At 42.1% G+C, this 24,479-nt stretch overlaps 2 protein-coding genes across 3 annotated transcripts; both read left to right on the top strand.

Moving 5' to 3' along the window:
- The first annotated feature begins 888 nt into the window (after positions 1 to 888).
- LOC311099210 (dnaJ homolog subfamily C member 1-like) lies at positions 889 to 9,763 on the top strand. Its single transcript, XM_084139891.1, has 12 exons — positions 889 to 1,202; positions 2,024 to 2,125; positions 2,977 to 3,023; positions 3,336 to 3,501; positions 3,960 to 4,057; positions 4,324 to 4,417; positions 4,606 to 4,705; positions 5,004 to 5,176; positions 5,573 to 5,692; positions 5,879 to 5,927; positions 6,987 to 7,486; positions 9,261 to 9,763. Exons 1-12 carry the CDS (start codon positions 1,047 to 1,049, stop codon positions 9,327 to 9,329), a joined length of 1,674 nt encoding a protein of 557 aa, XP_083996017.1. The 5' UTR covers positions 889 to 1,046; the 3' UTR covers positions 9,330 to 9,763.
- Positions 9,764 to 9,841: 78 nt separating this feature from the next.
- nebl (nebulette) lies at positions 9,842 to 22,499 on the top strand. Of its 2 annotated transcripts, none has more exons than XM_084139626.1 (7): positions 9,842 to 10,327; positions 10,458 to 10,552; positions 11,163 to 11,247; positions 18,335 to 18,442; positions 20,465 to 20,639; positions 21,097 to 21,191; positions 21,662 to 22,499. In XM_084139626.1, the coding sequence occupies exons 1-7, from the start codon at positions 10,259 to 10,261 to the stop codon at positions 21,836 to 21,838; spliced, it is 804 nt and encodes a 267-aa protein (XP_083995752.1). In that variant the 5' UTR covers positions 9,842 to 10,258; the 3' UTR covers positions 21,839 to 22,499. The 2 variants fall into 2 exon arrangements, with proteins under 2 accessions (XP_083995752.1, XP_083995751.1); XM_084139625.1 differs by having other exon boundaries at positions 21,629 to 22,499.
- The last annotated feature ends 1,980 nt before the right edge of the window (positions 22,500 to 24,479 follow it).

The following is a 24,479-nucleotide window of genomic DNA, read 5'->3' as shown; positions in this document are numbered from 1 at the left end:
CTGTTTTCTGTCACAGTAGCTAGGTTTCCATCCAATTTGCTACAGATTTTCATGCGAATATTAAAAAATCTGACTTTTTGCGGATAACAGTTTGTGCTTAACATAGTGCACATAAAAATAATCTTACCATTAAATACAAGTTAAATGGGTTTCCATTCCATTTTCAACTCTACTGATGGTTTTGTGACAAACACTGTCGTGTTTTATAGCAAATGTGCCCACTCTGGTCTTGGCACATGCGCGCTAGCCAACAGCCAGCAGATACAGTTCGGGTAGGCTACCTACATTATGATCTTATTATGGATAAGAGCGATATTATTTGTATTTGTCAAACGGCAGCCAAGCATTAATCATCATGTCACCAGAATAAGAACATCGATATTTATTGGAAAGGAGCGTCAAGCTCATCACCTTGCACATTCACCAACCTGTGAAGTTCATCATCATTTATTTAATCTGTAGCCTAATAAACTGTATGCTTTCCAGAGTCATAGTGGGAGGACCACACAACATATCGCGTGATTCCAAGTTTACTTCGATATGATGGTTATTCCATCAATATACCGAATTAAGACGTTTCCACCGACATTTCTTGCATAATGAATTTGACCGACACAAAAAGATCCCACCATGTCGAACGAACAAATTGTCTGTCGCCATTTATAAAATGATTTCCATCAAACCGGTCGTGACTTTTTCATGCGTCAGGTAATTCATCCGTATGAAATGGTTGGATGGAAACGTGGTTAGTGTAATAAATTCACACTCCAGAACCGTAGGCGGACACAGCCCATACAGCACGGAGCGGCATGGACCTCTAACGAATGTTTGCGGATCGCCATAATACCATAGAAGAAGGAAACCGGAAATGGTCAATAACAGAGCATTGTGGGAAATTTAGCAACTCATTGCAATTTTTTTGCATATGCAGCAGCCTGTTGTAAGAGTAGTAGCTAGACACGTTAGCTATATTACAGCAGGTTTTTTTTTATTTATTTTTATATTTCGTGGTGCAATATTACCGCGAACATTGCCAAAGCCTCATAATGACCTCAGCTTCATGGGGCCTCTCGTTTATTCTTTCCGTCAGTATTCTTATTGCATACCCAAGTCCCTCTCATGCCTGGGATTCAGACCTTGAGCTGTACGATCTGGTGGAGGAAATTCAACAAAACTTTTACGAATTCCTATCTGTTGAACAGGTAACGTAAAGTCATAGTTAAATTAGTTATTTTGTAACCTGTAAACATTTTTGGCTTCGCCAAAGGGCTAAATAAGTAACGTTAGCTAGCTGGCTTGCCAATGCCACATTCACGGATCTGTTTCGATGTCGAGGCCTGCTGTAGTTTTTTTTGCTAACAGCTAGCTAACGTTTACTAGTTACGTGTACCGGGAGACGAGCAAACCATGACGTGTCAGGTTGCTCCCCTCACTGTTTATTTTCACAGCTTCAGTTGTCCATTCCTCCCTCCACTCAAGTGAGGTACTGATTAAAGATAGGTAAATATCGTTAGTTCTTCATCTTGCAAGGAACACTTGCAGGAACGATGTTGCTTCAGCTAAAGTGTGCAGGGCTGGAGCACGTTTTTGCTCCAGCCCTACTCGAACACATCCGATTCTACTACTCCGTTTCAGCTGCGCATCAGCACCTTGATTAGCTGAAAGAGGTGTGTTGTAGCAGGGCTGGAACAAAAGTCTGCATGCCCAACATCTCTCCAGTCAGAGGGTTGGCCACCATATGGACATCCTGCAATGCTCCAGTCAGACCCATCAGAGTGCCATGTCCTTGTGGGAAGCCGTTAGCTCTGGGGGTGGTTATTGTCCACTGGATAGAATTTGGGAAGCTTAGGCCCGGTTACTGTGGGGGTTGTCAAGTCACCACATTGGAGGCAGAATGAGAGCATACATACTGATTTATTGCCATAAACCAGTGATTGTGTGATATATCACCACACAATACCCTCTGAAAGGTGTCATGTACATGTGTAGTTTTACTGTTCATTTCTATCTCTCCTGACTCCAGGATGCCTCGTCAGTGGACATCAGAAAGGCCTATCGCAGGCTGTCGCTCACTCTGCATCCCGACAAGAACAAAGATGAAAACGCTGAAACCCAATTCCGACAGGTCAGCCTGCTCACTCACCATGTTCACACTCCCTACTCCTCCATGTTTTTTATTTGCGGACTAAACTCCACTCCATGGTGAAGGACGTTTCTGAAGACTCCACCAATGGAGTGGAGCAGAGACCAGGCTTTGTGGAATCTAGCTCCAACTACATCGATTCGCCCCAAGGTCAATACTTCAAAAAATTTAAAATATAAAATGCCTACCTTGTACCTATGGTTGTCCTTTCTTTGTTTGCTGAAATCCATAATTTTTCAATAAAAGTTAATCAAATACAACCACTGACTGTTTACTCATTGCTGTTGCTCTAAGATGGCAACTCGGCACATGTGCCAATTGAATCTCAACAATGAAACAGTCGGTGGTTGTATTTGATTAATGATTACTGAAGAAGTATGGATTACAGCAAACAAAGGCACGCAACTACAGAAGACAAACATGGGTACAAGGTAGGCGTTTCATAATTTACATATTTTGAAGTATTGACCTTGGGCGAATCGATGTAGTCAGAGCTAGATATCACAAAGCCACCGTTCGACTCCATTGGTGTAGTCATCAGAAACTTCCTTCACCATGGAGTGCAGTTTAATCCGCTAGGGTTTTTTAAGCCCAACTTTAACTTGTTAGATCTCCATCTTACAAGTAAGCTATGGACACCTTAAAGAAAAATTCTAGCAGCAATTAGAAAAGGTAACGTTTAAGTGAAACACTTTATATGTAGTGTTTCATGGCAGTAAAAGTAGTTAGTGAGGTATAGTCATTTTCATACACTGCAGTCTTCAACTAATTGATTAGTTGAAGTATTGATTGCAATTTGTCTATTGCCTTACTGATCATATTTTCTCCTATAGTTGGTGGCCATCTATGAAGTACTGAAAGATGAAGAGAGGAGAGAGAGGTCAGTTTTACTACTACTTCCTGCTTTGGCCTTTCACCCCTCACTGACCTCACTTATTTCTTCTGAAAGTGGGAGGAGTCTGTCAAATTCACATTATCATACACAATTTTGTTGAGAGAACATTACAGTATTCTGTAATTATTACGTATACTATTTTCTCACCATGTTATTCCCCGGAGTCCGCTTTTTGTACGTATTTCCTATGTATGGTTTGGGTCGGCACGGTAGTGTGAAGCACCTCAAAAATGTGCCATCGGGGAAATCCTCAAACCACTCATCACCACCTATCGTTTTGGGTCGTCCCAACCACAGGTATAACGATGTCCTGGTCAACGGGCTACCGGACTGGAGGCAGCCAGTGTTCTACTACAGGCGGGTGAGGAAGATGAGCAACGGGGAGCTGGGCTTCCTGCTCTTCCTCATCCTCACCGTGTGCCACTACGCCGTCATCTGGTCCATCTACCTGGAGAAGCAGCTGGTGAGGGGACATTACCTTTCTCTTAGTTCTTTACTGCCTAGCTGTTGTCAAAGGTGGCTGTTATCCATTCCACAGCTTTCATTCAAGTCAATGAACTTATTTTTCCCCCCCATGGGGCAGTTATTGCTGGGCTGAAAAAGTGGGGTTGAAAAGCCTTTTTCTGTGTAGGAAGGTAGAAATGCACAGGTGCAATTTTAGGACAGGGTTTTTTCGCTTCGGCCACTGCATATGCAGGTTTTTATCATCACTAATTAGTCCTATTAACAATGCAAATTGAAATAGTCCAAAATGTAACTTATTTCTCTTTATCTGCCATAGAATAAATTAAGTGATTTGCAGTAAAATGGTTCCCTTCAACCAAGTAGACTGCAAACAAACCAGTGTTTTTGAGTCCGCAAAGGGGAGCCCATAGGCTACTAATAACTTGCTTTGATCCCATATGGTGCTTCTCTTACTAGGATGAACTTCTGAGCAAGAAGAAAAAGGAGAAAAAGAAAAAGATGAGTAGCAAGAGTGCTGAAGAATCACGGTCTGTTGGACAGGATAAAATGGAGAAGTGAGTTGAGCTTTTGTCACTACACATTCCTAATTCCACAAGTAAATAGCATACTGATGAATAATGTGGGCTGTCGAAGGGGAGAACGGAACATTTGCCGCTCCAATGAAGGCCTAACTTTTTGAAGCAGCGGAAAGCAAGTGAAAATATCATGGGAAACACATTGGAATATTGCTCCTTTGTTTGTTGATCATTTATCCTATTCATGTGTGTTGGATGTACACTTAAACATGGTCACAGTTCTTAATATGTCCTTTTCCTGTCAGGTCACATGACAAACCTCAATGGCAGGATATCCTGCCACTCAAGCTGAGCATTTGGCTGTATCTCTCTGTCAAGTCCCTCCCCCATGTCATCCAGGTAGTCCTCCTAACTACTTTCCCTTAGCTTCACCTTTGGATGTTGATTTTAACCTGAAATATACAGTGCCTAGTGAAAGTATTCCCTTCCCTTGCACAGTTTCTATCACTTTATTGATGTAAAGTAAATAATGCCATTTGATAAGACATCCCCAGTGACAATTATCATCCATTTTGTCTGTGTTACAGGACGCCAAGCAGTATTATGAAGATTATAAGGAGATGAAAATCAGAGAGAAGGAGGAAGCGGAAGCCATGGTACTGGCAGAACAGGAAGCTACAACAATAAGTAAGGACTTGTAGTATTTTATTGCAAACAGTAGACCATTTCTGCTGAATTGTGACTAATTGTTCACTTTCGCCTGGTCTTTATTGAAAAGGAAGATTTTTTTCAATTTTTTATTAACCTGCCTGGAAAAATAAAGGTTAGATGGATCAAATGAAATAGGAAATAATTACATTTGATTTCTAGAGCGAAATCGTTTTCCTGAAATCATTCAGGAACTACGATACATCAGTTGCATTTTCCCCAGCCAAGTTTTGTAGATGTGCTCCTCTTATCCCATTCCTCACTTGTCATTCCACAGAAGAGAAACGACCCAAAGTGAAGAAGCCGAAGTTTGAGTTCCCTGTTTATGAGCCTTCGCTCACGGTCGCAGACAGCGCGTACTCACCAGTATACGACCAGGGAACGTCCATTGAGGAGATCGAAGACCAGATGGATGACTGGCTAGAGGATAAGAAGTCTCAGAAGAAAAAGGTGGGTCCGCAATATTTTCCCGCTGTGAAAGGGTTTGTTCCACAACATTACTAAAGCTCTGCTCTTTTAATTCAGCCAAAATTGATTATAAAGTTCAAGTTTTATTTGCGATTTGTAGGTGTAATTGGGCAGTTACCGTAGTTTTATATCTCAAATATATTCTAGTTCTAGGATCAAGTATGGCAAATTGCATGAGGCAACATGCGAAATGGAATAGATTTTGGATGGTAATTATTGCACAATGTTCAATAAAAATGGGTTTTCCTCCAACAGGGATTGCTGAAAAACATGTGAACTTTGGGAAAGTTTCTGGAATTTTTCAGCCCTATACCACCATAACCCACAATGGTCGTATTTGGAATTTATATGATCTAGTCTTGTTTGTCGTTTCCTCAGGCACCTGAGTGGTCAGAAGAGGACATCACTCTTCTGACAAGGAGTATGGCCAAGTTCCCTGGGGGAACACCTGGTCGCTGGGAGAAGATCGCACACGAACTAGGAAGATCGGTGACAGATGTCAGTCTACATTGGGAATGGGTGGTGCATGGGAAAACTCTGAACTCAGATGGATGTGAACGTTTTGTCAGTCTTAGACAAATATATGGCAAAATTAACATTTGTGTTTGGAAATTTAGGAGACTACTAGCTTGCTCTCATCATAGAGCATCAAAGAAATATGCTAAATATTGTGATCCTTTGCAGGTTACTGCAAAAGTCAAACAAGTTAAAGACGGTCAAACCAACACATCAGGTAAGTCAGTTTTTTTACTGGATTTTTCACAGTATATACATTATCATGGTTAATTTTATTTATTTATTCTACAATCATGCAAGGTTTTTAATGAGAGATGAACATCTATCATGGAATAGCCTATGTATACAGCTGCATCCATGATATTACTCCCAATACTGAAGCAGCATGTCATGTTTAATGTCCATGAGAAGACTAGGATGATTCATATTATTAATGCATTTTGGAATATAGCGATTCCAGTTCAAACTTAAGTGCTGTGTCAAATAATTTTAAGTCAGACTATCTTTGACAACTGCACCATTGTTCCCCCCCCCCCCCCATTTTGAATTGAATAACATTTATGGTAACACTTTATTTGGATAGTCCCACGTAGATGGTTTGTAGATGTTCAATAACTCAACATTTCAACTAACCCTAACCTTAATCCTTATCCTAACCTTTATTCTAAACCTAACCATTCCAAGCAGTTGCTTATCAACAGATAGTTTGTTGATAGGATGACCATCTGTAGATCATCTACACGACGTGTACAAAACATTAAGAACACCTTCCTAATATTAAGTTGCACCCCCCCCCCCCCCCCCCCAGAACAGCCTTAATTTGTCGGGGCATGGACTCTACAAGGTGTCAAAAGCGTTCCACAGGGATGCTGGCCCATGTTGACTCCAATGCTTTCTACAGTTGTGCCAAGTTGGCTGGATGTCCTTTGGGTGGTGGACTATTCTTGATACACACAGGAAACCGTTGAGCATGAAAAACCCAGCAGTGTTGCAGTTCTTGACACAAACTGGTGCGCCTGGCACCTACTATCATAACCCGTTCAAAGGCACTTAAATATTTTCTTGCCTATTCACTGTCTAAATGGTACACATACACAATCGATGTCTCAATTGTCTCCAGGCTTAAAAATATTTTTTTAACCTGTCTCCTCCCCTTCATCTACACTGATTTGAAGTGGATTTAACAACTGACGTCAATAAGGATCATAGCGTTCACCTGGTTAGTCTATCATGGAAAGAGAAGGTGTTCATCTTAACTTGTACCTCTCTGATGCAGGGCTGGTGAAGCTCTCAGAGCTCAAGGCCCAGGGCAGCGCCGCACTCTCAGGAAAGGGATCCAAAGCTGGGGCTGGAGCTGTACCCGACAGCATCATGACCCAGCGAGAACACCCGCAACCCCAGCCTCCGGCAGCAGCCACGGCAGAGTGCACGGAGCCCAGCAGTGGAGGGGATGAAGGAGAGGGCATCCAAGCAGGAGGTGTCAGGAGGAGAGGCAAAAAGACTGGGGGTGGAGGGGTGGGGGGCGAGGACAAAGCCAAGGGGCGCAGACAGAGGGACTTCGACCCCACAGCTGCTGCCGAGGAGGACAGCGAGGAGGAGCAGAGTCCGCCCGCCTCCTCGGTACCACAACCCTCCAAGGAGAAGCCCACTGCGGCGGCTGACGACGTCTGGACCCAGAACCAGCAGAAGCTTCTGGAGCTGGCCCTGCAGCAGTACCCGCGAGGCACCACGGAACGCTGGGACAGGATTGCCAAGGTGGTGCCCGGGAAGAGCAAGGTGAGAGATGGTCCCCCACAATGCAACATTGCAGGGTATATCAAAACGTTTGGTCGACCCCAGTTTTAGTCACGTGTGTACACAGTTTATCTACAGTGCATTCGGAAAGTATTCAGACCCCTTCCCTTTTTACACATTTTGTTACATTACAGCCTTGTCCTAAAATAAAAACAAATCCTCTTCAATCTACACACAATACCCCATAATGTGTTTTTGAAATTGTAGCAAATTTATTAAAACTAAAACATAAATACTTTATTTATATAAGTATTTAGACCCTTTGCTATGAGACTCGAAATTGGGCTCAGGTGCATCCTGTTTCCATTGATCATCCTTGATGTTTCTACAACTTGATTTGAGTCCACCTGTGGTAAATTAAATTGATTGTACATGATTTGGAAAGGCACACACCTGTCTATATAAGGTCCCACAGTTGACAGTGCATGTCAGAGCAAAAACCAAGCCATGAGGTCGAAGGAATTGTCCGTAGAGCTCCGAGACAGGATTGTGGGGAAGGGTACCAAAAAATGTCTGCAGCATTGAAGGTCCCCAAGAACACAGTGGCCTCCATCATTCTTAAATGGAAGACATTTGGAACCACCAAGACTCTTCCTTGAGCTGGCTGCCTGGCCAAACTGAGCAATCAGGGGAGAAGGGCCTTAGTCAGGGAGGTGACCAAGAACCTGCTGGTCACTGACAGAGCTCCAGAGTTCCTCTGTGGAGATGGGAGAACCTTCCAGAAGGACAACCATCTCTGCAGCAGTCACCAATCAGGCCTTTATGGTAGAGTAGCTAGACAAAAGCCACTCCTCAGTAAAAGGCACATGACAGCACGCTTGGAGTTTGTCAAAATTCACTTAAGTCTCTCAGATTCTCTGGTCTGATGAAACCAAGATTGAACTCTTTGGCCTGAATGCCAAGCGTCACGTCTGGAGGAAACCTGGCACCATCCCTACAGTGAAGCATGGTGGTGGCAGCATGCTCTGGGGATGTTTTTCAGCGGCAGGGACTGGGAGACTAGTCAGGATCGAGGGAAAGATGAACGGAGCAAAGTACAGAGTTCCTTGATGAAAACCTGCTCCAGAGCGCTCAGGACCTTAGACTGGGGTGAAGTCACCTTCCAACAGGACAATGACCCTAAGCACACGGCCAAGACAATGCAGGAGTGGCTTCGGGATAAGTCTCAATGTCCTTGAGTGGCCCAGCCAGAGGCCGGACTTCAACCCGATCGAACATCTCTGGAGAGACCTGAAAATAGCTGTGCAGCGACGCTCCCCATCCAACCTAACAGAGCTTGAGAGGATCTGCAGAAAATAATTGGAGAACCTCCCCAAATACAGGTGTGCCAAGCTTGTAGCGTCATACCCAAGAAGACTCAAGGATGTAATCGCTGCCAAAGGTGCTTAAACAAAGTACTGAGTAAAGGGTCTGTTTTCGCTTTGTCATTATGGGGGTATTTTGTGTAGATTGCTGAGGATTTTTAAAAATGTAATCCATTTTAGAATAAGGCTGTAACGTAACAATGTGGAAAAAGTCAAGGGGGTCTGAATACTTTCCAAAGGCACTGTATATAATCTATATTGTCTGTGGTATTATTTGTCTAATTTCGAGACGAATTTTGATGACTTAATTTGTGTCAGCAAGTTAGCTGTAGTTAGGTAGAATAACATGGAAAGAACCAAACCTAAATTGTCATGAATAGCTGAGATGGTAAACATTAAATCATTTTGGATGGTGACAGACTTATAACCTTTTCCCCTACTTATTTTTTCAGGAGGAGTGTATGATACGTTACAAACTTTTGGCTGAGCTGGTGCTGAAAAGGAAGCAGGCCAAGAGCTGACTCCTCCAAGAACGGCCATCTTGAAATCACTTTCTGGCTCCTAGCCCCTTTTCCTAGCTACTATCCCCTTCAATGTGATCTGAAAGCCCTGGCTAGATGAAGGCAATATAGTGAAAAATCCACATCGCATATTGTTGGGCCATATTGCTTTTACCTGTCCAGTTTCTTCAGATCTGTGAACAGGACAGGGAGAGGAGCAGGGGGAAAGGGCCATATTCTCATGTCTGTCATGTGCCTTAGCTCCGCCCAAAGCATGCCATCCAGCCTCATCTCTGAACTACCATGTGAGGGAGGGTTCAAAGCACCAACAAAAAACGTCAATACTTTTTTTGTACTTCAATATGTTTTGACTTCTGCTTTGCTCTGTCATTTGAAATCACATGTATTGAATATAACTTGTTTGAGATGAGGAAATAAACTGTTTTATTTATTTACATGGAGGACATGTCTTTGAGACCCATTTAGTGTAATGCAACAATGTACTATGTTTGAAGGTTCAGTTTGACCGAAAAGTAAGATTTATTTTAAAAATTAACATGAAAATCTATTCAATTTTCAAAGGCAAATATGAATATGGGCCTGAGTGAGTAGGTACATATGAATGAGGCGAAAGTACAGAATAGACAATTTTTATTGGGGTATCTCAATTAATGTTTTACACATTTTTACAGTATACTATGATTCATCTTTTTATATGTTTACAGGTATGTAGTGCGACCTGAATCTATGTACATCATGAAATTGGGCAGGTTTCAGGGGTAGTCTAGGCAGGGGGGAGTTTTTGTTGTCCACCCCCCCATTCCTACTGAGGCAGTGCTTTGATAATCCTCCAAGAGTCGACACCCATACCGCTACACAGCCTGTGCTTACTGTGTTACTACTGCTTATTATCTTTTTTATTGAGTTTTATAGTCACTCATTTGGTGAAGATGAATCCTCATTGTGCGCGCTGTGGGAAAATTGTCTATGCCACCGAGAAAGTCAACTGCCTGGATAAGGTGAGACCTACTGAACTGTCTATTGTTGTGATGTTGATCGCCATTTAGGACTAGCCGTGATGAACTAATGGGTATCTTATTTTTCTGAGATACCTGATGGTTTTGCCTTTGTATCGACGCTCTTATGCAGTATTGGCACAAAGGATGCTTCCACTGTGAGGTCTGCAGGATGACTCTCAACATGAAGAACTACAAAGGCTATGAAAAGAAGCCCTACTGTAATTCGTGAGTACTGTGTTGTACTCCTAGCCTCCAAATGAGATTTCGGTACTCAATTTTCACCTCTTAACTCTTAAACCAGGCACCAAATCACTTCTCCTAAATGGATCTAATTTACTGAACAATGTAATTGCAACGGCTAATTGCAGTCTTTGTGAGAAAGCTTTTGAGTACTTTTGTGCTGTATTGTAGTTTGTGAATAGATCGTTTTATTCAAAGAAATGTGTTCTATTCAGGTCATTTGAATAATGTAGGCAGTAAATATTGCAGGTGTAATTGGTTTACCCTGAAGTCGGTTTCCCAGACCCAGATTAAGGAACAAGTGTTGTCTGCAAAAGATTTGCTGCTCCCACAAGTGAACCTTTACAGAGCTTTTAATGATAAATGGCAAACAATGATTCGAACAACATGGTCTTCCTCTGTCGCTTTGATAGGATAAAGATCACTTGTGGGAGCAGAAAACAATGAGCTGATTCACTCATTCATTCCCACTGGCGTTTTAGAATAACATACAATCAAATCACTTTAATTTTGAAGTAAATTCAGTTGTGGCAAGTCAGATAAGATTTAAAGATATATTAAACATATAACAAATATTTATAACATATCCTTGCAGGCACTATCCAAAGCAGTCATTCACCATTGTGGCAGATACTCCTGAGAACCTTCGACTGAGACAGCAAAGTGAGCTTCAGAGTCAGGTATACACACCTTTGCCTTTTGAACCATAATTATTCCTTTTAACATTTAAAATCTGAGTTTCCCAAAAATATGAAGATCGGAAATGTATAATGACCATAAAGTTGTTTTTCAATCAATATATTAATTCAATATAGTTGTGGAGTGGATTAAATGGAGGGGAGAGCGAAACTACGCAGTTTCATTTGCCTGCACATATAACAAGGTGTGATTTGTTATGGGGGTGTATTCATTGGTGCACACCGTAGCTTAATGTTTTGCAACAGAAAAGGTAAACAAGCATTTCTTATTGGACAAATTCAGGTAGGTCCAGATCCGTTTGCTTCCGATTGAATACACCCCAGGATGGGGGATGAGCTATCTCTCAACTCTGCTGGCTGCAGAAGGATCCCCCTGGCTTCTCCACCTGGCCATGCAGTTCGTGCTGCCATCTCACTCTTGAGGGTTCCTGGCACTATTCCCTACTCAAGACTTCCACCATGCTTGACAAAAGCTGACCTCTAGATATTTACATGGAAGGTTTCCCATCTATTCTATGGAGACAGAGCTTTATGTAACAGTGTCAAGAAACATATTTTAGCATCGGGTGCTGGCTTCTGACTAACAGAGCATTTAATCAATAAGGTTGACTTATGTGTGTATTGAATCTGTCTAGGGAACAATGCCCTCACGTTAAAGTGGCAATCTGCACAAAAAAGTGCCCATCCCGCCACTCTTTTGGTAAACAGCCGAAGGATGGGCCTGGAGAAATGTATAGACAGAACTATGGATGCTCAGACTGACCATCCATGACATCAACATTATAGTTTTAACCATGTTTTGAGGCTATACAGTGTTTGTTTACAATTACATTGTTTACAAATAATGGCTTAAAACAAGCTTATATTTGGGGGTTTTGATGGGGTACGACAATTGAACTAAGCTCATGAGACATTTTTAAGTTATATTCTTCCAGAATGAATGGGTATATACAGTGCATTCGGAAAGTATTCAGACCCCTTGACTTTTTCCATATTTAAATGATTTTTTTCCCTCATCAATCTACACACAATACCCCATAATGACAAAGTGAAAACAGGTTTTTAGAAATGTGTTAAAAAATAAAAACAGAAATAACGTATTTACATAAGTATTCAGACTCTAAATTGAGCTCAGGTGCATCCTGTTTCCATTGATCACCTCGAGATGTTTCTACAACTTGATTGGAGTCCACCTGTGGTAAATTCAATTGATTGGACATGATTTGGAAAGGCACACACCTGTCTATATAAGGTCCGACAGTTGACAGTGCATGTCAGAGCAAAAACCAAGCCATGAGGTCGAAGGAATTGTCCATAGAGCTCCGAGACAGGATTGTGTCATGGCACAGATCTGGGGAAAGGTACCAAAAAATGTCTGCAGCTTTGAAGGTCCCCAAGAACACATTAGCTGCCATCATTCTTAAATGGAAGAAGTTTGGAACCACCAAGACTCTTCCTTGAGCTGGACGCCCAGCCAAACTGAGCAATCGGGGGAGAAGGGCCTTGGTCAGGGAGGTGACCAAGAACCCGATGGTCACTCTGACAGAGCTCCAGAGTTCCTCTGTGGAGATTTGAGAAGGACAACCACCTCTGCAGCACTCCACCAATCAGGCCTTTATGGTAGAGTAGCCAGACGGAAGCCACTCCTCAGTAAAAGACACATGACAGACCGCTTGGAGTTTTCCAAAAGGCACCTAAAGGACTCTGACCATGAGAAACAAGAATCTCTGGTCTGATTAAACCAAGATTGAACTCTTTGGCCTGAATGCCAAGCATCACGCCAGGAGGAAACCTGGCACCATCCCTACAGTGAAGCATGGTGGTGGCAGCATCATGCTGTGGGGATGTTTTTCCAGCAGCAGGAACTGGGAGACTAGTCAGGATCGAGGCAAAGATGAACGGAGCAAAGTACAGAGAGATCCTTGACGAAAACCTGCTCCAGAGCACTCAGGACCTTAGACTGGGGCAAAGGTTCACCTTCCAACAGGACAACGACCCTAAGCACACAGCCAAGACAACGCAGGAGTTGCTTCTCTGAATGTCCTTAAGTGGCCCAGCCAGAGCCCGGACTTGAACCCAATCGAACATCTCTGGAGAGACCTGAAAATAGCTGTGCAGCGACGCTCCCCATCCAACCTTACTTACTTACTGACTTTATTGTCCCCATGGGGAAATGTTGTTGCAGTATCATGTACACGTTTAAAGTGCTGTTTAAATACAGTAGAAAACGAATTGACAATTCAACATTCATAACAGTTACATACTAATAGAAAGAAACTAGCCTGCAGGCCTTACTGGGTCGATAGGAACATTAGCCGGAGCTGTTTAGGAGGGATATCACACCTGGCACAAATGATTGTCTAGTTCTGTTTTTCCTGCCAGGGGGGTAGTACCTGCACCCAGAGGGGAGTAGTTCAAAGTCTGGGTACAGGGGGTGGTTTGGGTCTAAAATAATTTTGTGAACCTTGCTGAGGGACCTTAAAGATCTCATCCAAGCCTGTCTGTTTGACTCCAAGTACCTTGCTTGCTGTGGTGATAATCCTTCTCAGCATAATTTTCTGGCTGACAGAGTATGAGGATCTGTAGAGAAGAATCTGAGAAACTCCCCGAATACAGGTGTGCCAAGCTTGTAGCATCATACCCAAGAAGACATGAGGCTGTATCGCTGCCAAAGGTGCTTCAACAAAGTACTGAGTAAAGGGTCTGAATACTTATGTAAATTTGATATTTCATTTATTTTGTTTTTATATAAATTTGCAAAAAAGTTTAAAAACCTGTTTTTGCTTTGTCATTATGTGGTATTGTGTGTAGATTGTTGAGGGAAAAAACAATTAATCAATTTTAGAATAAGGCTGTAACCTAACAAAATGTGGAAAAAGTGAAGGGGTCTGAATACTTTCCGAATGCACTGTATATACTGAACAAAAATATAAACGCAACAATTTCAACGATTTTACTGAGTTACAGTTCATGTAAGGAAATCAGTAAATTGAATTAAATTAACTAGGCCCTAATCTATGGATTTCACATGACTGAGCAGGTGTGTAGCCATAGGCCCACACACTTGGGAGCCAGGCCCAGCCAATCAGAATGAGGCTTTCCCCACAAAAGGGCTTTGTTACAGACAGATATTTCATCAGATGTCCGGGTGGCTGGTCTCAGACGAATCCCCAGGTGAAGGAGCTGGATGTGGAGGTCCAGGGCTGGTGTGGTTACATGTGGTCTGCGGTTGTGAGGCCGGTTAGACGTACTGCCAAATTCTCTAAAACGACGTTGGAGGTGGCTTAAGGTAGAGAATTGAACATTAAATTATCTGGCAGCAGCTGTGGTGGACATTCCTGCAGTCAGCATGCCAATTGCACGCTCCCTCAAAACTTCAGACGTGGCAATGTGTTGTGTGCCAAAATGGCAAATTTTAGTGGCCTTTTATTATCCCCAGCACAAGGTGCACCTGTGTAATGATCATGCTGTTTATTCAGCTTCTTGATATGCCACACCTGTCAAGTGGATAGATTATCTTGGCAAGTGAGAAATGCTCACTAACATGGATGTAAACAAATTTGTGCATAAAAAAATTGAGAGAAATAAGCTTTTTGTGCATATGGAACATTTCTGGGATCTTTTATTTCAGGTCATGAAACATGGGACCAACACTTTACATGTTGTGTTTATATTTTTGTACCATATATAATTTATTTGAAAGTAAAAAAATGCCAAGTTTTGACATGTACTGGGGGGCATGGTGCGCTGCGCAGGGAGAAGGCATGCTCTGATGGAGCATTTTCTCTGGAGATGTACTTTGATATAATCATTCCATTTAACTATTTACCCTCGTGGGAATTGGCCTATATGCATAGGGCTGAATTGAAACGTTTGTTACAGAAGAAATATGAAATGCATAAGAATGGTAGCAATTGAAAGGGAACAGTTTGGAGATTTATTAGACCGAAGTTGAGGACACAACAGTTCACCTGACACAAGACTGAATCCAAACATTACACTGTTGATTTGATGTGCATTTTACATTTACTGTACTTTTTGCCGCATTCGTTGATAACGAAATCTGAAAATACTCTGGATACATTCAGAGAATATTCCGGCAAAATGTGGGGTAGGTGCAACATAAGATCCAAAAAATGACAAAGGTTTGAATGAGAGGACTAACTTGTGTCTCCAAGTGGCCACACACCTCTCCAAAGTGTGCACAGTTCCTAAGCAATTTCAATGCCCTTTTCTGACTCCAAGAAGAGTCTTCAACTATAAGGTGCTTTTGGAGCTCTCCTAGCTGTGCCGTTGAGGACCTACAGGAACAAACGTGTAGCCTAGTTGTTTTGTTTGGAACACAACCCTGCATCCCCGCCAATCACAGGATTATTGTTGTTGTTTACACAATCCAAAAACTGCCCATTATAAATCGCAATTTGGGTCAGGTGGGCATCATTTAAAAGCTTGTTCTATTGCCGACATGACTAGCTAAGTTATAAAATATGATCTTACAGTGTTGGGCTTTCACAAGGCAATACATTTTTTTTTAATCGTAATTTTGGTGCTTATAGAAAGGAGTCATGAGTTCTGCTGCTCATTCTGTTCGGAACAACCCTGGGTATGACGCCATGTCATCTTGTAACTCTAAATCAAACGTAGTGATCATAAATGTTGACAATGTACAGTGAGGGAAAAAGGTATTTGATCCCCTGCTGACTTTGTACGTTTGCCCACTGACAAAGACATGATCAGTCTATAATTTTAATGGTAGGTTTATTTGAACAGCGAGAGACAGAATAACAACAAAAAAATCCAGAAAAACGCATGTCAAAAATGTTATAAATTGATTTGCATTTTAATGAGGGAAATAAGTATTTGACCCCTCTGCAAAACATGACTTAGTACTTGGTGGCAAAACCCTTGTTGACAATCACAGAGGTCAGACGTTTCTTGTAGTTGGCCACCAGGTTTGCACACATCTCAGGAGGGATTTTGTTCCACTCCTCTTTGCAGATCTTCTCCAAGTCATTAAGGTTTCGAGGCTGACGTTTGGCAACTCGAACCTTCAGCTCCCTCCACAGATGTTCTATGGGATTAAGGTCTGAAGACTGGCTAGGCCACTCCAGGACCTTAATGTGCTTCTACTTGAGCCACTCCTTTGTTGCCTTGGCTGTGTGTTTTGGGTCATTGTCATGCTGGAATACCCATCCACGACCCATTTTCAATGCCCTGACTGAGGGAAGGAGGTTCTCACCCAAGATTTGACGGTACATGGCCCCGTCCATCGTCCCTTTGATGCGGTGAAATTGTCCTGTCCCCTTAGCAGAAAAATAACCCCAAAGCATAATGTTTCCACCTCCATGTTTGACGGTGGGGATGGTGTTCTTGGGGTCATAGGCAGCATTCCTCCTCCTCCAAACACGGCGAGTTGAGTTGATGCCAAAGAGCTCGATTTTGGTCTCATCTGACCACAACACTTTCACCCAGTTCTCCTCTGAATCATTCAGATGTTCATTGGCAAACTTCAGACGGCCCTGTATATGTGCTTTCTTGAGCAGGGGGACCTTGCGGGCGCTGCAGGATTTCAGTCCTTCACGGCGTAGTGTGTTACCAATTGTTTTCTTGGTGACTATGGTCCCAGCTGCCTTGAGATCATTGACAAGATCCTCCCGTGTAGTTCTGGGCTGGTTCCTCACCGTTCTCATGATCATTGCAACTCAACGAGGTAAGATCTTGCATGGAGCCCCAGGCTGAGGGAGATTGACAGGTCTTTTGTGTTTCTTCCATTTGCGAATAATCGCACCAACTGTTGTCACCTCCTCACCAAGCTGCTTGGCGATGGTCTTGTAGCCCATTCCAGCCTTGTGTAGGTCTACAATCTTGTCCCTGACATCCTTGGAGAGCTCTTTGGTCTTGGCCATGGTGGAGAGTTTGGAATCTGATTGATTGATTGCTTCTGTGGACAGGTGTCTTTTATACAGGTAACAAACTGAGATTAGGAGCACTCCCTTTAAGAGTGTGCTCCTAATCTCAGCTCGTTACCTGTATAAAAGACACCTGGGAGCCAGAAATCTTTCTGATTGAGAGGGGGTCAAATACTTATTTCCCTCATTAAAATGCAAATCAATTTATAACATTTTTATGTTGTTATTCTGTCTCTCACTGTTCAAATAAAACTACCATTAAAATTATAGACTGATCATTTCTTTGTCAGTGGGTAAACGTACAAAATCAGCAGGGGATCAAATACTTTTTTCCCCTCACTGTATATGACATGCGTTTTATGATATGGAAATGTAAAGTGCACATTTGGACTCAGGTGTTTGGCTTGGTTGTATGACATAACAGCTGTATTTTTTATAATCGTCAATTTATCATCTTTCAAAATACATAGAGACTCAAGTCCTCTTAATTTACAGCATTTCCCATTTCCCTCACTCAGAAAACAAAACATTTGCAAAAGCTGCCCAATTAGCAGGAGGGATGGGGGCAACTTCTTATCACGTGCGGTGTTCAAGTTCACAACGGCTGTCAGTCAAAACCCATACAGCGCTGTGAAGTGCAGAGCCAGAGCTCTGATGTAATTTATAGCGTGTTACTGGACAGCCAATGCGTTCCAATTTAGGCGCTTATTAGTTCCCAAATCTGCCATTTTCAACCCTTATACGAGTGTAAAGGGCTACGGAAATGTACAAAAATTACAGTAAATGGACAGCATGGATTTGTGCTTTTCTAGATTTAGGCCAACAAAGCGTGATCGGGTTGAATCCCGGCCATAGTCTCTCTTGGCATTGATTTAGGAGACTGCTGGGTTGAATAATAGTGTAACTAATGGCCCTTGCCTAGGTAGGCTTGTTACAATCTCCCAAAGTGGGTTAACACAAAGATTCTGGAATATACTTACTGGTTAGCAAGTGTGCCTATGGACTGGGATACTGGAGTTAGAGAGACACAAGGGGTGTTGCACTGTCATCGTTTGATAGAATACCATATAATTGACCTTCAATCCAAGAGTTTAGTAACTGTATGCTGCTTGTTTGCATTAATCTTACGGCTAACCGCTCAAGCTCTCCCCAATCTACAGGTGAAGTACAAGAAAGACTTTGAGGAGAGCAAAGGACGAGGCTTCAAATTTGTGCTGGACACTCCTGAGCTGCAGAGACTACGGCGAGCCCAGGATCAGATCAGTAATGTAGGTTCAAGTGTCTCTTTGCCCATCCACCGGAGGGAGGGAATTTGTTGGGAGCTATACGTACAGTGCCTTCAGAAAGTATTCATACCCCTTGACTTATTCCATATGTTGTTGTGTTACAGCCTGAATTCAAAATATATTACATTTATTAATTGTCCCCTCCCATCTACACACAATACCCCATAATGACAAAGTGAAAACATGTTTTTAGGCATTTTTGCAAATGTATTTAAAATGAAATACAGAAATATCTCATTTACATAAGTATTCACACCCCTGAGTCAATACGTTAGAATCACCTTTGGCAGCGATTACAGCTGTGAGTCTTTCTGGGTAAGTCAGAGCTTTGCACACCTGGATTGTACAATATTTGCACATTATTCTTTAAAATATTCTAAAAGCTCTGTCAAGTTGGTTGTTGATCATTGCTAGACAGCCATTTCCAAATCTTGCCATAGATTTTCAAGCAGATTTAAGTCAAAATTGTAACTAGGCCACTCAGGAACATTCAATGTTGTCTTGGTAAGCAACTCCAGTGTATATTTGGCCTTGTGTTTTAGGTTATTGTCTTGCTGAAAGGTGAATTTGTCTCCCAGTGTCTGTTGGAAAGCTGACTGAACCAGGTTTTCCTCTAGGATTTTGCCTTTGCTTAGCTCTATTCTGTTTCTTTTTACAATAAAAAAAAAAATCCCTAGTCCTTGCCGATGACAAGCATACCCATAACATGATGCAGCCACCACCATGCTTGAAAATATGAAGAGTGGTGAAGAGTGGTACTCAGTGACGTGTTATGTTGGATTTGCTTTTCATTCAGGACATAAAGTTAATTTCTTTGCCACATTTTTTGCAGTTTTACTGTAGTGTCTTATTGCAAACAGGATGCATGTTTTGAAATATGTTTTATTCTGTACAGGCTTCCTTCTTTTCACTCTGTCATTTAGGTTAGTATTGTGGCGAAACTACAATGTTGTTCATCCATCCTCCATTTTCTCCTATCACAGCCATTCAACTCTATAACTGTTTCCTTCCTCTCCTGCAACTGAGTTAGGAAGAACGCAAGTATCTTTGTAGTGACTGGGTGTATTGATAGATCCATCCAAAGTGTAATTAATAACCTCACCATGCTCAAAGGGATATTCAATGTCTCCTTTTTACCCCATCTACCAATAGGTGCCCTTCTTTGCGAGGCATTGGAAAACCTCCCTGGTCTTTGTGGTTGAATCTGTGTTTGAAAATTCACTGCTCGACTGAGGGACTTAAAGATAATTGTATGTGTGTGGTACAGAGATGAGGTAGTCATGTTAAACACTTATTGCACACAGAGTGAGTCCATGCAACTTATTATATGACTTGTTAAGCAAATGTTTCCTCCTGAAATTATTTACACTTGCCATAACAAAGGGTTTGAATACTTATTGTATTGACTCAAGACGTTTCAGCTATTCATTTTTAATTAATTTGTAAAAATGTCAAAAAACACAATTCCACTTTGACATTATGGGGTATTATGTGTAGGCCAGTGACACATTTTTTTGCCAGTAACACAACTAAATGTGGAAAAGGTCAAGGGGTATGAATAATTTCTGGAGGCACTGTATGTAGGCTGGGGTGTTTTTTGAACCCACATACACAAAAGTAGTTTGAAAGAGTTTACTTAAGAAATATGTTGTCTGCATACACACATATTTTTCAGTGTTCCCTAAAAAATAAAACAACCTGAAATAAAGTGTGCATATTTAGATGTGATGCATAATCTGACTGTTTCACATAATCATTTAAATAGTTTCCAATTATATATTTTTTAAATTAAATTAACCCTGGTTAAAAATGATCTTATCCTCAGTTGGTAGAGCATGGCGCTTGCAACGCCAGGGTTGTGGGTTCGTTTCCCACGGGGGGCCAGTATGAAAAAATGTATGCACTCACTAACTAAGTCGCTCTGGATAAGAGCGTCTGCTAAATTACTAAAATGTAAAATGTAAATACACTGATAGTATGTAAACTTGTCTGCGTCTCTTGCAGGTGAAATACCACAAGGACTTTGAGGTGATGGGCTCACAAGGGGTCACACATGGTGTTCATGCGCCTTACCTTGTGCGTGGCCAGCTGCGTCAAAACGTCCAAACAGAAAATACAGGTCACAAGGGTGTGCACCAGTACATAGTGGAGATGGCCCGGAGGCCTGGTGTCATTGTAGGTGGGTCTTAATATTGTATGGACATTATATTTTTGATGTCTGGGTCCTGAGAGGTTTGGTCTGTTTTTTGTGTGTTTTTTTTTCCCTGTAAGCAGGAAGTTGGCCCGCTATTTATGATGAGGTCACATTCCTGAGTCTACCTTTTTATTTAATCTTTATTCAGGCAGGGTGGAATCCCATTGAGACCAAGGTCTCTTTTACAAGGGAGCCCTGCAACCATGCCACCTTTTTAAGTTGTCTTACTTGGGTTCAAATTGTTCGTGATGAATCACAGTAACAAACAAACAAAATATTCAAGTTTCCTTGATATTTGTAGCCGCAGCAGCAGCCAACAGATAGCCATCAATATTGGGTTAGTCTTAACATGCTGCTGGATAATAGTCAGACCCCTGTTTTGGCAACAACTGAACCAACAGTGTCTGTACTGTATCAGACTGTCTGCGGTGTGTCTTTGCAGCTCCTGTGCTGCCAGGCGCGTACTACCCCAGTGGACACGTCCAGGGGCACAGCTACATGCACCAGACCAGCATGCACTCCTTACGGTCCATGCAGGTGAATTATTCTATCTATTAATATAGTAGTAATTTATCAATCAATCAAATCTGTGACAAGCATCAGGGATACAAACACTGTCTGTGTTTGCCCTTGACAATAGAAATCAGCATCATGCATCCTAATAAATACCCTTTCACACTTGCTGAGCTGGGCCAAACTGTACTGGGCCAGCATGGTTATGCATAAACCATAGTTGCTGGAACCGTGTTGGAAAGGTTCATTTGAAAAGAAAATATCCAAGCCAGCCCAGTACAGGTCGGGTTGGCCCCAATAATGTGAATCCGGTCAAATGTAGCCTACTGTTTCAGTTGATGTGTTTTTGTACCCTGACTGGGTAGGCTGTGTCCCCAATTGGCACCCTTTTCCCTATTTAGTGCACTACTTTGGTCAAACGTAGTGCAACATTAGGGAATAAGGTGCTGTTTGGGATGTAGCTGTTGTCTCACCTTGGTGCTATCTTGCCACAGAATGTGTACAGAGCCCTCTACGATTACGTGAGCCAAGACACGGATGAGGTGTCATTTCAGGACGGTGACATCATCCACAGCGTGCAGCCCATTGACGGGGGTTGGGTGTACGGCACGGTGCAAAGGACTGGCAGATCTGGAATGCTCCCTGGTAACTACATAGAGGGTCTCCGCTAGGGCTTACCAAACTAACTAAAGGCCTGGAACACATTCAAGTTGTACAACTGTTTTGATACAACAGTTTGTCTGCACAGAAATAATTACAAAGGCCTCAATTCAATCAGCGTGAACCCACGTTGGCCAACATCCGCATAGCGTGTAACTGCGGTATGAGATGACAAATCGGTGAGCGGCTGCTCTTGTGTCACCAACCACTCCCTTTCTTATTATCCGCGATAGAAGTTCAAACCGGTGATAGAAAATGTAAAATGTAGGCTCTATCGATTATAGAAATAATGACAGGGGCTAATGCATGTTTCCATGTTAATTTGGATGGGGGGATTTATAGCCTATCAGTCTAGTCAAGGTGTAGACAGTAGAACATCACACATTCAAGTGTTTGAACTTGTGACGTGGATATAAAGTCGGGTGGGGTTTCATTGCATCAAATGGCAGTGTCCGCGATAAGGTAACACAAGGAGCCGCTTATGGGTTTGACAGCTCGAACGCCCCACCACCGCTCCGACACCACCAAAATGAACGCTATGCGGATGTTGGTTAGCGCTAATGATAGAATCTAGCCCAAAAGTAGTTGTACAACCCGAGTGTATACCGGCTCTAACTGAGAGCAATATGTAGATAAGATGACTGTATGGTGGGGACTTTCATCAGAATAGACAAGTGGTAATATCACCTGAAATAAAATGTTTCTAGAAATATATGAAAAAGTAATGATTAAAATTCTGTACATGTTTAAAAATGAATGTAACTGTCATTTTTGTGTGCTTATAGTATATAAAATGTTCTATTCACAGCAGTACGTGCACTGCATAGAATATGGTAACAATTTATTCAAATCTTAAGTTGTAAATGTGACAAAATTCCAGTATGTAATGTCAAGCTACTGTATGCAGCCTGTCACTTGCATGTCTTCGATTCCATGTCAACGATTCAAATGCAGGCAATTGGTTTGCAGATAAATGTAAAAAAAATAAATGTAATGTTAAATAAATGTACTAACATGAAGAAGTACATTTTGTTGTTTAACAGTTTCCATACCTTAAAATAAATTAAAGATGACTGGCTGCAATCCACAATTTCCATGTGGTTATTTTGGTGTACATATGGCTAATTTTAGCACAGGCCATCAGGAGCACCTGCCTGCAAGCTGTTGCAGTAACTGTACATAGAAGAGCCCTTGAAACCTCTTTACCCTCGTGGGAATTGGCCTATATGGATAGGGCTACATTTAAATGTATTCTAACAAAATAAATATGAAAATGCATAACTATGGTAACAATTAACATAATTGAGCCGGAGATGATGGCTGCCGTTTTACGGGCTCCTAACCAATTGTGCTATTATGAAAAATGTATGCACTCACTAACTGTAAGTCGCTCTGGATGAGAGCGCCTGCTAAATGACTAAAATGTAAAATGATGTGTGTTTTTTAGCGTTATTTGTAACTTATTTTGTGCATAATGTTTCTGCCACCGTCTCTTACGACCGAAAATAGCTTCTGGATATCAGGACAGCGATTACTCACCTTGTACTGGACGAAGATTTTTTCTTCAACAAGTTGGACGTGAAGGATTTACTTCAGACACCCGACAAAGCCCAAATCCCCGTAATTCGCAGGAGAAAGAGACGGAGATATCGGGGACGTAGGTCGGGGTGCCTAGTAAGGATCCGACAGCGAGTGGGTAACCCGCCTCTACCATCAGTCCTATTAGCCAACGTACAATCATTGGAAAACAAAATAGACGAGCTACGATCACAAATATCCTACCAACGGGACATTAAAAGCTGTAATATCTTACGTTTCACCGAGTCGTGGCTGAACGACAAAATTGATAACATAAAGCTGGCGGGATATACGCTACATCGGCAAGAAAGAACATCCTCCTCCGGTAAGACAAGGGGTGGCGGTCCGTGTATATTTATAAAGAACAGCTGGTGCACAAAATCTAATATTAAGGAAGTCTCAAGGTTTTCCTCGCCTGAGGTAGAGTATCTCATGATAAGCTGTAGACCACAATATTTACCAAGAGAGTTTTCATCTATATTTTTCGTAGCTGTCTATTTACCACCACAAACCGATGATGGCACTAACACCGCACTCAATGAGCTGTATAAGGCCATAAGCAAACAGGAAAACGCTAATCCAGAGGCGATGCTCCTAGTGGCCGGGGACTTTAATGCAGGGAAACTTAAATCCATTTTAGCTCATTTCTACCAGCATGTTAAATGTGCAACCAGAGGGGAAAAAAACTCTAGACCACCTTTACTCCACACACAGAGACACGTACAAAGCTCTCCCTCGCCCTCCCTTTGGCAAATCTGACCATAATTCTATCCTCCTGATTCCTGCTTATAAGCAAAAACTAAAGCAGGAAGCACCATTGACTCTGTTAATAAGGAAGTGGTCAGATGACGCAGATGCTAAGCTACAGGACTGTTTTGCTAGCACAGACTGGAATATGTTCTGGGATTCTTCCGATGACATTGAGGAGTACACCACATCAGTCACTGGCTTCATCAATAAGTGCATCGATGACGTCGTCCCCACAGTGACCGTACGTACGTACATACCCGAACCAGAAGCCATGGATTACAGGCAACATCCGCACTGAGCTAAAGGGTAGAGCTGCCGCTTTTA

The sequence above is a fragment of the Coregonus lavaretus genome, assembly GCF_964263955.1.
Source record: "Coregonus lavaretus genome assembly, chromosome: 23".
NCBI classification, from domain to species: Eukaryota; Metazoa; Chordata; class Actinopteri; order Salmoniformes; family Salmonidae; genus Coregonus; species Coregonus lavaretus.
The sequence above is the reverse complement of the archived record's forward strand: the minus strand, read 5'-3'. Positions and strand labels throughout refer to the sequence as shown.

What these genes read in the sequence shown, in the direction of transcription:
- LOC311099210 (XM_084139891.1), top strand. Translation starts at nt 1,047, where the DNA reads ATGACCTCAGCTTCATGGGGCCTCTCGTTTATTCTTTCCGTCAGTATT. An exon ending in CTGAAACCCAATTCCGACAG is followed by an intron (nt 2,126 to 2,976) that starts GTCAGCCTGCTC and finishes TTTCTCCTATAG; the next exon opens with TTGGTGGCCATCTATGAAGT. An exon ending in TCTACCTGGAGAAGCAGCTG is followed by an intron (nt 3,502 to 3,959) that starts GTGAGGGGACAT and finishes TTCTCTTACTAG; the next exon opens with GATGAACTTCTGAGCAAGAA.
- nebl (XM_084139625.1), top strand. Translation starts at nt 10,259, where the DNA reads ATGAATCCTCATTGTGCGCGCTGTGGGAAAATTGTCTATGCCACCGAG. An exon ending in AAGTCAACTGCCTGGATAAG is followed by an intron (nt 10,328 to 10,457) that starts GTGAGACCTACT and finishes GCTCTTATGCAG; the next exon opens with TATTGGCACAAAGGATGCTT. An exon ending in AAAGTGAGCTTCAGAGTCAG is followed by an intron (nt 11,248 to 18,334) that starts GTATACACACCT and finishes CCCAATCTACAG; the next exon opens with GTGAAGTACAAGAAAGACTT.